This window comes from Musca autumnalis, unplaced genomic scaffold (assembly GCF_047663935.1).
Source record: "Musca autumnalis isolate F117 unplaced genomic scaffold, ASM4766393v1 scaffold_4, whole genome shotgun sequence".
Lineage (NCBI taxonomy): Eukaryota > Metazoa > Arthropoda > Insecta > Diptera > Muscidae > Musca > Musca autumnalis.
The window spans coordinates 38,146,984-38,160,535 of record NW_027411977.1 but is presented as its reverse complement, the minus strand read 5'-3'; the positions used below and the strand labels follow the sequence as shown (position 1 = coordinate 38,160,535).

The 13,552-nt window shown below is 38.0% G+C and overlaps 1 protein-coding gene across 1 annotated transcript; it reads left to right on the top strand.

Moving 5' to 3' along the window:
• The first annotated feature begins 2,099 nt into the window (after nt 1–2,099).
• On the top strand, nt 2,100–3,432 carry retinin. The gene is made up of 2 exons (XM_073980642.1): nt 2,100–2,315; nt 2,389–3,432. The coding sequence occupies exons 1-2, from the start codon at nt 2,304–2,306 to the stop codon at nt 3,157–3,159; spliced, it is 783 nt and encodes a 260-aa protein (XP_073836743.1). The 5' UTR covers nt 2,100–2,303; the 3' UTR covers nt 3,160–3,432.
• Nucleotides 3,433–13,552: the final 10,120 nt, after the last annotated feature.

Here is a 13,552-nt window from a genome sequence, read left to right as displayed (position 1 = left end):
ACCTTATACTGACAAATTTCTCGAGGAATGTTTTGCAGCCCCAAAGAAGATCAAATACCTAATTTCTGTCATTTCGGTAAGATAATGTGGCTAAAACCTTCAAAACATCGACAATTGGGAGGTATCATTCTTTGGGGGCTATATGAAAATGTGGACCTATACGGCAAATTCTCTTCGGAATGTTTTGTACTTCCACCTACATATAAAGACTGAATTCCAGTTGTCATCCATTTCGGTTTGATAATGAGGCTGAAACGTTTAAAATACCGAAAGTTGAGATGGACCGTACTATGGGTTTATACAAAATCGTGGGCCGATACCGACAAATTTCTTGTGAACTGCTTTATACCAGAACCTTCAAAATACCGAAAATGGGGGGGGACTATATCAAAACGTGAACCGAACAGGGTTCCGATCTATGCATATACGTTCGTCGGTTGTAATTACTTTAGCATCTGCAATAATTTATTTCCATATTGGGTGACGTAGGAGATAAAAGATAGCAAGGAACGGTCCTAACCGGCCTTAACATGGCAAAGTTCAGGATTTATCTGAGGGACCTCATCGTGGTGTCACCTGGGGTAGTTGCCTTTAACACCCGTTAAAGGTAGTGAGCTAAAATGTGCCGCGCGTTCACCCATAAGAACGTTAAAAACTTGGGTTTGGGCGTCGGGTTAGTAACCCTCCCCTAGAAAAAACAGCATACTACGAAAAAACGAAAGAAAAAGTTGACGAACCACGCAAACGTTTTAAGGACCATGATCTGCGAATCTGCACTCGAGCCACATGGCGGTGCACGCAGAATTGGCAGGCCAAGGAATAGATGGCGCAAACAAGTGGACGAAGAGATGACAAGGCGCGGTATTCCAGAAAGCGAAGCGAAAAACAGAGAGAATTGGAGATCTTTTCTTAGTTCGGTCTATGGAACAAATGTTCTGTAATGGGCCAGCTAAGTAAGTATATTTTTTTCCATTGGCGGGTCAACTTCGAAGATGGTCTATATCAGCCCCCATTTAACGATACCTCCCGATTTTCGGTTTTTGTGGATTTTAGCAACATTTTTGGACCAAACTAGCTGTAATTTAACATTTGAGGTTCCCAGTGGTCACAAAAAATTTCCACCAAAAATTGACAACATAACTCCATGTTTCGGTATAACTCCCCGTATAACAATACCTCTCGATTTTCGGTATTTTGGAGGATTTGACCTTCATTTACCTTCATTCAGGGGTCACAAAACATCTAAACATAATATTGTCAACGTAGATCCAAGTTTTGATTAATTTTGACCACTACTAGCAATTTCACATTTGAGTTTCTCAGTGGTCACAATACATCTGCACAAAAATTGTCAACGTAGGTCCATGTTTCCGTAAAGCTACGTTATATGGACGCTTTACAAAAACATGGACCTACGCTACTCCCCGATCTTTAGTATTTTGAGAATTTTAGCTACATTTGTTTACCAAACTATCTGTAGTTTGACACATGAGGTTCCCAGGGTTCACAAAACTCGGAGTGGAAAAACAGTTCGGTCCGACTTAACACTTTTTTACTTGCTTAGATTAGATAATTAAAACATTTGAAGTGTCCGTGGTCGAAAAAAAAAACTAATTATTCCATTTTAGTTAAGAATATTTTATGGTGGAAGGTAAAAAAAGTTAGGCCCGGTCAAACTAAACGACTTTTTACTTGTTTAAATTTGCGTGGGAGCTACTTAAAGAAATGTATTAGTATAGTTATCTACGAAACTGATTTCAGAGCAGAAAAAATACCATAGTTTGGGGCCATATAGGATACTCCCTAAGAGAGTTATCGTGTTAACTAGGCAACCAGATGGACATGGCTGAATTGACATCAAATAGTTTGAATCGGATTTGGTATTAGCATACATATCTATGTGGGCTCTGCAATCATTATTTCAATTGTATATGCCCAGCAAACCATTATACATAAGTTGCGTAATATGTATTTAAATCTCAAAAATAATTTGTAACATTACACCCAATGGTGGTAATGCATCAATGGCGACACATATCCAAATATAAGTACATCTGTTGACATCAATCAATTAATAATTCAGATGCATTGAAGCATTTACGATATGACATCGTCAAGTTGATAAGGTGATGTATCAACGCCAGCCAATTGATTGTTTTATGAAAACGCCACTAAAGCTCTATAAAAGCCGAACTCTTAAACAAGAAAAACTATCAGTTTATGGTTGACTACTGTAAAACCATAATTATTTGTATCGAAAAGGGCGCCGTTTTCATAGAAAAATTACAAACAGCAACCAAAAAATGTTCAAATTGGTAAGTCCGGATATGTAGTATTAAAATTTTCGGGTTAATAAATTATGTTTCTTTTTGCTTCATCAATTTCCAGTTACTAATCACTTTGGCTTTGGTCCATTTAAATAATGCCTCCCTGTCGAATTTACATTTGGTAGTACCTGATGATCATTACACGGTTCTCAGTAGTGGCAAATTGTCATCGTCATCTTCATCACGCGGCAGCAGTAGTTCGGTGTCCTTGTCGAATGCCATTTCTGAGGAAGATCTCTCAAACAGTGTAGAAAATGAAGAACAAGAATCAGAAGAAGCCGCAGCCGTGTCACCTGCAGCTGTATCAGCTGCCTCTCCAGCACCTAGTTCTGCGCCAGCAACAAGTGCCCCAACCTCTTCACCCGCTGGTGTTAATCGTGCTCGACCAAGTTCCAATTTAGTTGGTCTCTCATCACTGACTTTGTCACGACCTTCTGTTTTGGTATCATCCTCAACATCGGCCCAAGCCTCAGCTTCGCCATCATCTTCTGTCTCCATACCTTTGGTTTCGGCCAGGTCTACAGCCACAATCCAACATCGTGTTTTGCCTGCCGAATCAATTCCCCTGCCCATTACCATATCTCAGCGACCCGGCTTGCGTACTGTCATTGCCCCCGAAACCATCACAATTCAACAGCCCACCATTGCCCGAGTCGGAGAAGTTGTACAACAAATTCCCACAGCTGTATCGCACCAACGTCAAACTGTTGTTCACAAACATGCCCGAGTGGTTACACCCATTGTGGCACCAGCTGTTCGCACTTTAACATCACAAATTGTCCGAGCCTATCACACACCTTTGGTCTATGCTCCCCAGGTGACCACCAATTGAAAGTGTTGTTGCGCTTCTCTCAGTTTATCTCATCGTTTGTGTCTAGAAGTGTTTAGAACAAAATTGTAATTTTTTTTCATTTCTTCACTAAGAATAAGTTTTTCATTTGATAACTGTTTTCTTTGGCTGCCATAGACGTATTCTCAATGTATTTATTTTTTTTTTAATTTAATAAAACTTAACTAAAGAATATTTTATTTTATTTTTGGCCTTACTTGTAATTGGTTTAGTATTTAGATGAATAAAACAAAACATTTTTTTTATTACCAGCAATGAATGTGTGTGTGTATGTTTGTGTTCTATTGGAAAATTGAAAGTTGGAATATCTATACAATACCGTACCTGAACAAATTGGATTACTTGTTTTTGTCACTCCTTCTAGACTTCGAGACTGACCGTGAAATTAAAGCTTCATTTGTCAAATATTCCTGCAGTGTTTTTAAAGTGACCTCAAAGCGCTAAAAGAAATGACCACTAAAAACTAATGTGTCGTGTCTTAAGTGCTTCTAATCAAATAAATCATCATAAATTAATATGACAAAATTGAAATCTATTTTAAATGTGTCTAAAATAGAATCTCCTGTGGGTGCCTGTGGGAAATTACGCTGTGGACTTTACTTTCGTTTTAAACATAGCAAAGCAAAGGACACCACTAAAGAAAAATACTTAAAGCTTAATAGATGACATTAATTCGATTATCATAGCTTTGTTTTATTTTTAGTTCTTCATAGACAAACAAAAAAAAAATGCTTTTAAGATTCTGACGTCATAACAATTAGAAAAGATAATATGAAATTGTATTGATACAGTGTTAAATGTCATCGTATACACGAGACAAATCTCCCTTGTCCTGCCTGGGATGCTTGTGGAACATTTTTATACACGATAAATATAGATTATATCGTCATATCTGTTTGTGTATGTGTGTGAAGGATATTTTAGAGGGTGATTTTAACGTGACGTAGGGGATGAATGTTACCAAGCAACGGTCTTGATCCACTTTGACATGGCAAAGCCCAGGATCTATATTGGTCCCTCTTTCATCTCAAGTGGACACTGACCTCCCCGTGGTGTCACCTGGGGAGGTGCCTTTAACACCCGCTAAAGTTAGTGAGCTAACATGTGCTGCGCGTTCACCCATAATAACGATAACAAATTGGGTTGGGCGTGGGGCTAGTACCCCACCCTGTCGAAAAACAGCCTACTATGAAAAAAACAAACCCCTCTAAAGTTGACAACGCCCGCAACGTTTTAAGGACCATGATCTGCGAATCTGCACCTGGAATGTCAGGACTCTTTACAGAGTAGGTGTAGTTTGCGCATTGGTGGATGTACTTGGTAAGTAGAAAGCTGATATTATCGCCTTATAGGAAGTGCGATGGAATCGGACACACGTAAAGACCACAAACAAGTACGCAATATATGATACATGAGCTAGGTGTCGGATTTAACCTAAGGCTTACAAATCTCGTCTCCAGTTTCACTCCGGTTGACGAGAGAATTGCCACAATCCATATATAGTAGTTTTCCCTTACCTGCACATTGAAAAATTGCAGAAATGTATGTGCAGTTAAGCCAAAAATGCAAATTTATTCTACGCAAGAAAAATAAAACTGGGCAGCTAAAACCAAGTGAAAACTACTGTAAAGGCAACGTTTTTTAACATCAGTCTCATCTGCGCCATGTCTCAACCGAAGCGAAAGATGAACAGACCAACGATATATTCTACAAGCGCCTAGAGAGAGACAGAGATAGTTCTAGCAGATTTCAATGCTAAAATTGGACATCCGACAACGGAATGAGGCTGATCGATTTTGCAGCCGCTAGGAACATGGTAGTAAGCAGCACCAGTTTCCAACACCTCGACATACACAAGGCTACGTGGATATCCCCTGATGGGAAAACAAGAAACCAGATTGATCATGTTGTAACAGACGTAAGACACTCGTCCATCGATTCGGACCATTTCCTTGTAGCAGCAAAGGTACACACTCGTCTTAATGTTGCGGCAAAAGTGCGATCTAACACAGGACGGAAGCTGAATGTCGAGAAGCTGCAAACGCAACAGATATCACAAGCCTGCTCCGCTCAACTGACTCACATGCTGGAACACGGCTCTGCTTGTCCCGATAATGTACAAGCGCAGTGACAAAGAATAGCCCACTCCCTTCAGGCTGCCGCAAAATCTATATTAGGGTACCAAAACCCACCACCTAAACATTTATGGTACGACCAGGAGTGTCGTAAAGCTACTGAAGAGAAGAACGTGGCATACAGAGCAACTCTGCTACTGCAGTAGTAGCAACACGAAGCGCGAAAGAAACTTATCGGGAGAAGCGGAGAGAGGAGAAGCGTTTTCTCAGGAGAAAAAAAGAAGGAGCAAGAAAAACGTGAGTGTGTGACACTCGAGATGTTCAGGAGTCAGTATGAAGTCCGAAAATTTTACCAGACTGAAGGATATGGGGCAGACACAATCTCCTGCAAAGATGATGAAGGGAATCTGGTAACTGATACAAATAGCGTACTGAGGATATGGAAGGAGCACTTTATGAAGCTCTTAGTATCGAATATGGGTGGAGATGAAGATAACCCAGAACCAATCGCAAACGACGATGTTGAATGTCTACCACCTAGCCATACCGAGGTCATGACAGAAATTAATCGGCTGAAAAACAATAAAGCAGCAGGAACAGACGGGTGGCGAAATGCTGATAAGGAGTATGCATCAGTTAATTACCGAAATTTGGCTGGAAGAAAGCATACCCAATGATTGGAGCCTCAATCAAGAAAGCAGACAAGACATTTTGTACAAACTACAGATGCATAAGTCTCCTACGCATCGCATACAAAGTACTGTCGAGCATACTGTGTGAACGTCTAAAACCTATGGTCAATAAAATAACCGGGTCATACCAATGCGGTTTTAGACCTGGAAAATCGACAATTGACCAAATCTCGAGAAGACCCACGAAAGACAGAATGACAGATACACGCAGAAAAATATATGTTAGAGATATGTTTGGATCCAAACATAATTTGTTTGAGTCCAAACAAATATATGTTTGCACAATGTTGTAACATACCTCAATTTTATATGTTTACCAACATATTTCTTATATTAGAACATATTTTTCATGGGTGGAGAGAGGATGTTTGTCAAAGAGAGTAACAACAGGGCTCTCGCGGCTGCGGAATGCCGGTTTATAAAAAAGAACTTGTTGTGTTGAGAGAAAAATTCTTCGAAAGATTTATGGACCAATATGCGTTGACGGTGAATACCGACGCCGTATGAACCACGAGCTGTACCAGCAGACCGACATCGATATAGTAAAACGTATCGAACTACAACGATTGCGTTGGTTGGGCCACGTCAGCAGGATGAGTAATGATGCCCCCACAAGAAAGGCATTTGAATACGAGCCACTCGACGGTATACGCCCCAAGGGAAGGCCAAAACTCCGATGGAAAGACCAAGTTGAAGAAGATAACACAAAACATGGCATCCAAAATTAGAGAAGTAAAGCAAAAGATCGGTGTGTTTAGAAATGTTCGGCTTATGAAACAAGACTTTCTGTTTAGTATAAAAGCCATCTAGGTAAGTAAGATTTAAATATTACTGAATTCAATGGAATACAAGGAAAACTCTATTTGTGTGGGTGGTTTCTGGGTTTTGGGAAATTACAATGTCCACATTGAGTAGTATTGGTGCCACCGTAGTGTAAAGGTGTGCACACTAAATGCTAAAATTCAATCCCACGGCGGACGGTTATATGCACCGGATTGACTCGGAGGAATTTTCGACCAGTAGTGCGTTTCTCTATCACGTTTTTGGACTTACCGACAAAAATCGCTATAATTAAAAGGCAAAATTGTGAATGAATAGTTCGAATAAAATTTGACAGCACTGTTGCTGTCGGTATAACTATACGACTACTGTTTTTGTCTCTAGCTTACTGAAAGACATCGTTAACTACCGAAATTACTTACTTACTTAGCTGGCCCATTACAGAACCTTTGTTCTATAGGCCGAACTAAGAAAAGATCTCCATTTCTCTCTGTCTATTGCTTCTCTTTCTGGAATACCGCGCCTTGTCATCTCTTCATCCACTTGTTTGGGCCATCTATTCTTTGGCCTGCCAATTCTGCGTGCACCGCCAAGCGGCTCATATTTATACGCCTTTTTAGCGGGTTCATCATCGCTCATTCTTATGATATGACCTAGCCAACGCAATCGTTGCATCTCAATACGTTTAACTATATTGATGTCGTTGTATAGCAGATACAGCTCGTGTTTCATACGACGTCGATATTCACCGTCAACGCAGATCGCTCCGTAGATCTTTCGAAGAATTTTTCTCTCAAACACGCCAAACACTGCCTTATCTGCTTGCGCAAGTACCCAAGCTTCGGAACCATACATCAGCACGGGTAGTATCAGTGTTTTGTAAAGCGTTGTTTTTGTTTGACGAGATGTGGCTTTATTCCTAAACTGCTTGCTCAGACCGAAGTAGCATCTGTTAGCCAACACTATTCCTCTTCGTATTTTACAACTGATGTTGTTGGTTGTGTTTACGGTGGTGCCGAGGTAGACGAAGTCCTTTACTACCTGAACACCATCAAGTTGGTCTTCTCGCCGTTTACCACCAGACCCACTTTAGCAGATTCCCTTTCGACTTTTGCAAAGGTGTCAGTTACTTCCCTTTCCGATCGACCCATGATTTCAATGTCGTCGGCATAAGCAAGTAACATATGACGGACTTGTTCCACTTCTTTTGACCTTCGCTTCTCGTATGACCTTCTCCGTCAGGATGTTGAAAAGATCACACAACAGGCCGTAATAAACTCTTCGGAGAGGTTCCTTCCTATTTTAACCGAGGACCGGGTATCAGTTAATGTCATTCTACAAAGCCGAATGAGCTTTGCAGGAATACTAAAATCAGACATGGCTTGGAACACCTTTGAACGTATAGGGCTGTCGAAGGCTGCCTTATAATCGACGAAAAGATGGAAAGTGTCGATCTGCATTTCTTGGGTCTCTTCCAGGATTTGTCTCAAGGTAAATATCTGGTCAATGGTGGATTTGCCCGGTCTAAAGCCGCACTAATAGGGTCCAACAATTTCATTCACCATAGGCTTTAGTCTCTCACACAATATGCCAGATACTATCTTATATGCAATAGGGAGCAGACTTATGCCCCTGTAAATGGAGCACCCAGTCTTATCTCCCTTCTTGTGGACTGGACATAGGATGCTTAAGTTCCAATAGTCGGGTACGCGTTCTTCCTGCCAGATGGTGCTAACTAACTGATGATTACACCTTATCAGCGTGTCGCCTCCGGATTTGAACAGCTCGTCTGGCAAGCCGTCGGCTCCTGCTGCCTTATTATTCTTTAGCCGGTTTATTGCTGTTATTACCTCATCTTGGCTGGGTGGTATACATTCTTCTGGGATTGGATCTGTGGTATCTTCGCGTCATCGCTACTATGGGATACCAACAGTTTGGAAAAATGTTCTTTCCATATCCTGAGCACACTATCTGTATCAGTTACCAAATTGCCTTGCTGTTCTCTACAGGAGGATGTGCCTGTACCAAAGCCATCAGTTTGATGTTTCATTCTTTGGTAGAACTTTCGGACTTCATTCTGGCTCCTTTACATCTCGATTTTTTCACACTCCCACCTTTCCATTTCTCTCTTTTTCCTGCGGAAAAGACGTTTCTCCTCTCTCCTTTTCTCTCGATACCTCTCTCGTGCGCTACGCGTTGCTACTGATTGTAAAGTAGCCCTATATGCCTCATTTTTTCTTCGGTAGCAGCCCGGCACTCCTGGTCATACCATGGATTCTTTGGTGGAGGTCTCTGGTATCCAAGTAGTGATTTTGCGGCTGTTTGCATGGAGTGGGCAATATTTTGCCATTGTGCTCATATGTTATCGGGACGAGGAGTGCTTTTATTAAGCAATTGGGCTAGTTAAGTGGAATATACTGTGGCTATCTGTTGTGTTTGCAGCTTACCGATGTCCAACTTCCGTGTTGTATCTGTTCGTGCTTTATTTGCAACGTTTAGGTGGGTACGTAGCTTTGCTGCAACAAGGTAGTGGTCCGAATCTATGTTTGCTCCTCGGAACGATCGTACATCCAACACGTTCGATGAATATCTTCCATCTATCACAACATGATCAATTTGATTATTTGTTCTTTGATCTGAAGACAGCCAGGTGCCCTTATGAATACCGAGATGCTTTAATCTGGTACTGCTAACTACCATGTTTTTTTTTGCAGCTGCAAAGTCTATCAGTCTCATACCATTGTCAGATGTTTCACTGTGAAGACTGAATTTGACGACTGTTGGTCCAAAGATATTCTCCTTTCAAATTTTGGCATTAAAATCGCCTAGAATAATTTTAATGTCATGGGCAGGGCAAAGGTTATTAGTTTCTTCTAAGCGCTCTTAAAATATATCTTTGGTCTGATCGTCCTTGTTTTCAGTGGGAGCATGAGCTGTAGAGCTGGGAAGCTGTAATACAGTGCGTCACCTCCAGGTTTTGTTGTTTTTCCCAATCCATCTTATTTCCTGTATGACAGTAATGTCGGCCTTGCACTTCTCAAGTACATCTGCCAATGCGTAAACTGCACCCTCTCTATAAAGAGTGCGAACATTCCAGGTGCAGATTCGCAGATCATGGTCCTTAAAACGTTTGCGGGATTCGTCAACTTTAGACGGGTTTGTATTTCTTTTCTTTCGTTTTTTCAAAGTAGGCTGCTTTTTCTAGGGGAGGGTTACTAACCCGACGCCCAAGCCCAAGTTTTTAACGTTCTTATCGGTGAACGCGAGTAATGTATTTAATGGTTAAATCCAATAATAAATTCGTTTATTAATCGTTTTTAAATATTTTATTGAAATTCAATATTTTTTCGAAATTAAAATTAAAATTATTTTATTGAACAACTTATTTATATGAAGGGAAATTGAAAAGTGACAAAATATGGAAAATATGTTTTACAGGAAATGAAAAATAGAAATAACAGTAAATTCAAATATGTCGACAGGAGGATTGTACAAAGTATTAGTATAATCATAATGGGTAGGACAAAATCTATAAATTTATCAATTATAATAAAAATATGTGTTGGGATATTATAAACAGATATTGGGTAAATGAAGTGAAGTGGGAAGAAGGAATGATATTTTGTTATTAAAATTATTAAATGAAATTATTAATTAAATAAATATAATTATTATATTCGTAATGATAATACTATCATTACTTCTCCCCCATTAAACAATGATGTAATGTTGTTTTTAGGATTGCAATATGAAATTGAGTTTAAAAGTACATAGTATACATATGTCTAAAAAGTTACAGTTATTTAGAATTGAGTGAAGAGTGTTTTATAACAATAATAATTACAAGAGAGTAAAAACAATAAACGGCAGTGATAAATAAGTTAAAATGAATTTTACAATAAGCCAAAACTCATAACTTCAAAGGCAGCGCAAAAAAAAGCGTTTGTCGTGAAGAAAATACATTTCTGTGGCCAAGTAACCGCGTAAATGTACAAAACACATTTGCATTTGAAAAACGATAAGTTCTAGGACAGAGAAGCCATTACATAGTCGATACGTCCGAAGATTTGCTTTACCACCAATGAAACCAGGTAACGTAATTTGGTGACTATGTGGGTTCGAGTCCTTGGCTTTCCTTTTTCACTTGCAAATAATTTCCGATCATCAAGCTTAACTCTAAACGAGAAAATTAATAAAAAATCATTAAAAATGATCTTCGCCCTTACAGGCAAAATTTCAAAAAATAAAAAACAGGCTGAGGCCGGCTGGGATTTGAACCCACGTCCTTGAAAACATATCAAAAAATGTTGTCACGGCGTGTTAGCGTTCAAAGCCAAAACTCATAACTTCAAAGGCAGCGCAAAAAAAAGCGTTTGTCGTGAAGAAAATACATTTCTGTGGCCAAGTAACCGCGTAAATGTACAAAACACATTTGCATTTGAAAAACGATAAGTTCTAGGACAGAGAAGCCATTACATAGTCGATACGTCCGAAGATTTGCTTTACCACCAATGAAACCAGGTAACGTAATTTGGTGACTATGTGGGTTCGAGTCCTTGGCTTTCCTTTTTCACTTGCAAATAATTTCCGATCATCAAGCTTAACTCTAAACGAGAAAATTAATAAAAAATCATTAAAAATGATCTTCGCCCTTACAGGCAAAATTTCAAAAAATAAAAAACAGGCTGAGCCCGGCTGGGATTTGAACCCACGTCCTTGAAAACATATCAAAAAATGTTGTCACGGCGTGTTAGCGTTCAAAGCCAAAACTCATAACTTCAAAGGCAGCGCAAAAAAAAGCGTTTGTCGTGAAGAAAATACATTTCTGTGGCCAAGTAACCGCGTAAATGTACAAAACACATTTGCATTTGAAAAACGATAAGTTCTAGGACAGAGAAGCCATTACATAGTCGATACGTCCGAAGATTTGCTTTACCACCAATAAAACCAGGTAACGTAATTTGGTGACTATGTGGGTTCGAGTCCTTGGCTTTCCTTTTTCACTTGCAAATAATTTCCGATCATCAAGCTTGACTCTAAACGAGAAAATTAATAAAAAATCATTAAAAATGATCTTCGCCCTTACAGGCAAAATTTCAAAAAAAAAAAAAAAAAAATTGTTTGGCTTCACGTCATAATTATTTTTTAAAAATATGTCGTAAAACACTAAACCTATATTTGATATTTTCTTATATTTAACAGATTTATAATTTCTTATAAATCTCATCTTAATAATTTTATTGCTACAAATTCCCCTATTTAAGTTCTTCTTCTCAACATTATTGTTCTCATATTTTAAAATTGTTTTACAGATGTCTTGTTGTTCCTTTTTTGTAACTGAATGAAAACTTTTATTATTATATTCTATTGTAACTTTTATGTGTAATGATTTATCTTCTTTATATAAGGCTATAACCTTTTCTGAATCTGCACATTTAGTTGTGGAACTATAATCTAGAAATTCGGTCTTATCTGTTTTGTGATCATAATTATTAAAGTCTAAGGTTTTTTTTAACTTCTATATAATTGTTTGAAATATTAAAGTTTTTAAATTTATCCAAAATAATATGATCATGTTTTAAAGGATAAGGGCAAATTGAAGATTTTCCGAGTATGTGTACTTCATTCAAATTCGTTGTTAAATTTGTAGAACATCTGTATTTATTTAGTGGATTTTGCATATTCTCGGTTTTATTATTTTCAATTTTGGAATTAATGGTATTATTTAATATCCCTGTATTCCCGGATTTAATTTCATCAGGCAATGCTAAATTGTTATACGACTCGTATTGTTCGAAAATCGTAACACCGTCAAGAAGTTCTTCCGAGAACGAAACATTGTCATGAACTTCAGATTCTTTATCTTCAGATAAAGAAATACTGCTAGAAAATCCACGTTCTTTGTCTTCCGAAAAAGAAATAATGTTAAGAAGTTCCGTAGCTTTATCTTCAGATAAAGAAATATTGTCAAGAACTTCAGTTTCTTTATTTTCAGATGTAGAAACACTATTAGAAAATTCAGTTCCTTCGCCTTCAGGCAAGGACTCATCATTATTATACAAAATACTGATGTCATAATCCATATAATTAATATCGTCAGTATCGTTATTTATCCTGCTTGGGAAATGTCTTTTTGAGGCATTTAAATGAAAATTTAAATTATGTTCCCTCTCCTCAGGACAATGAACCACTGCATCAATATCCATTTCAGCACTGTTATTATAAGAAGAATATTGTTTTTTGTTTGAATTCTTACTGAAATTACTTAAGCTTGCACTAGATTTAATATTTGGAAATATCGCTGAGTTCATTTGAGGGTTTCGATATTGACTATTAAAATTAGGACTATGACTTTTATTATGGTATTGATAACTATTTGGATGGTTAAAATTTGTTGTTTGGCTACTAACATTGTTAAACTTACGATTCTGTATATTGTGATGCTGATCATCATTATTGTAGTTATAACTCCTATTCCAAAAATGTGCATCTGATGGTCTATTTGCGTTTTGATTACTATAATTAAAACCAAATTTTGAAATTCTAGTATTACTTGATGATTAAAGTTTTCGGGTATATTTTGAGTATGTTGTTTTCGAATTTTATAATACAAATCATTATTATTGTTTATTTGTTTTTGAAAATTGTTTCTAATAAGACCGTTTTGTTTGAGTAAATTGTACGCATCTCTTAATCTCGATACGTTTCTATTTATGACAACGGAAGCCAAATTCAAATCTATGTTATTAATAAAAGTTCTTAAAATTATTTTCTCCGCATTTTCTGGACTAAATTCTATAGGCTTTTCCGAATCATATTCGTACTTTT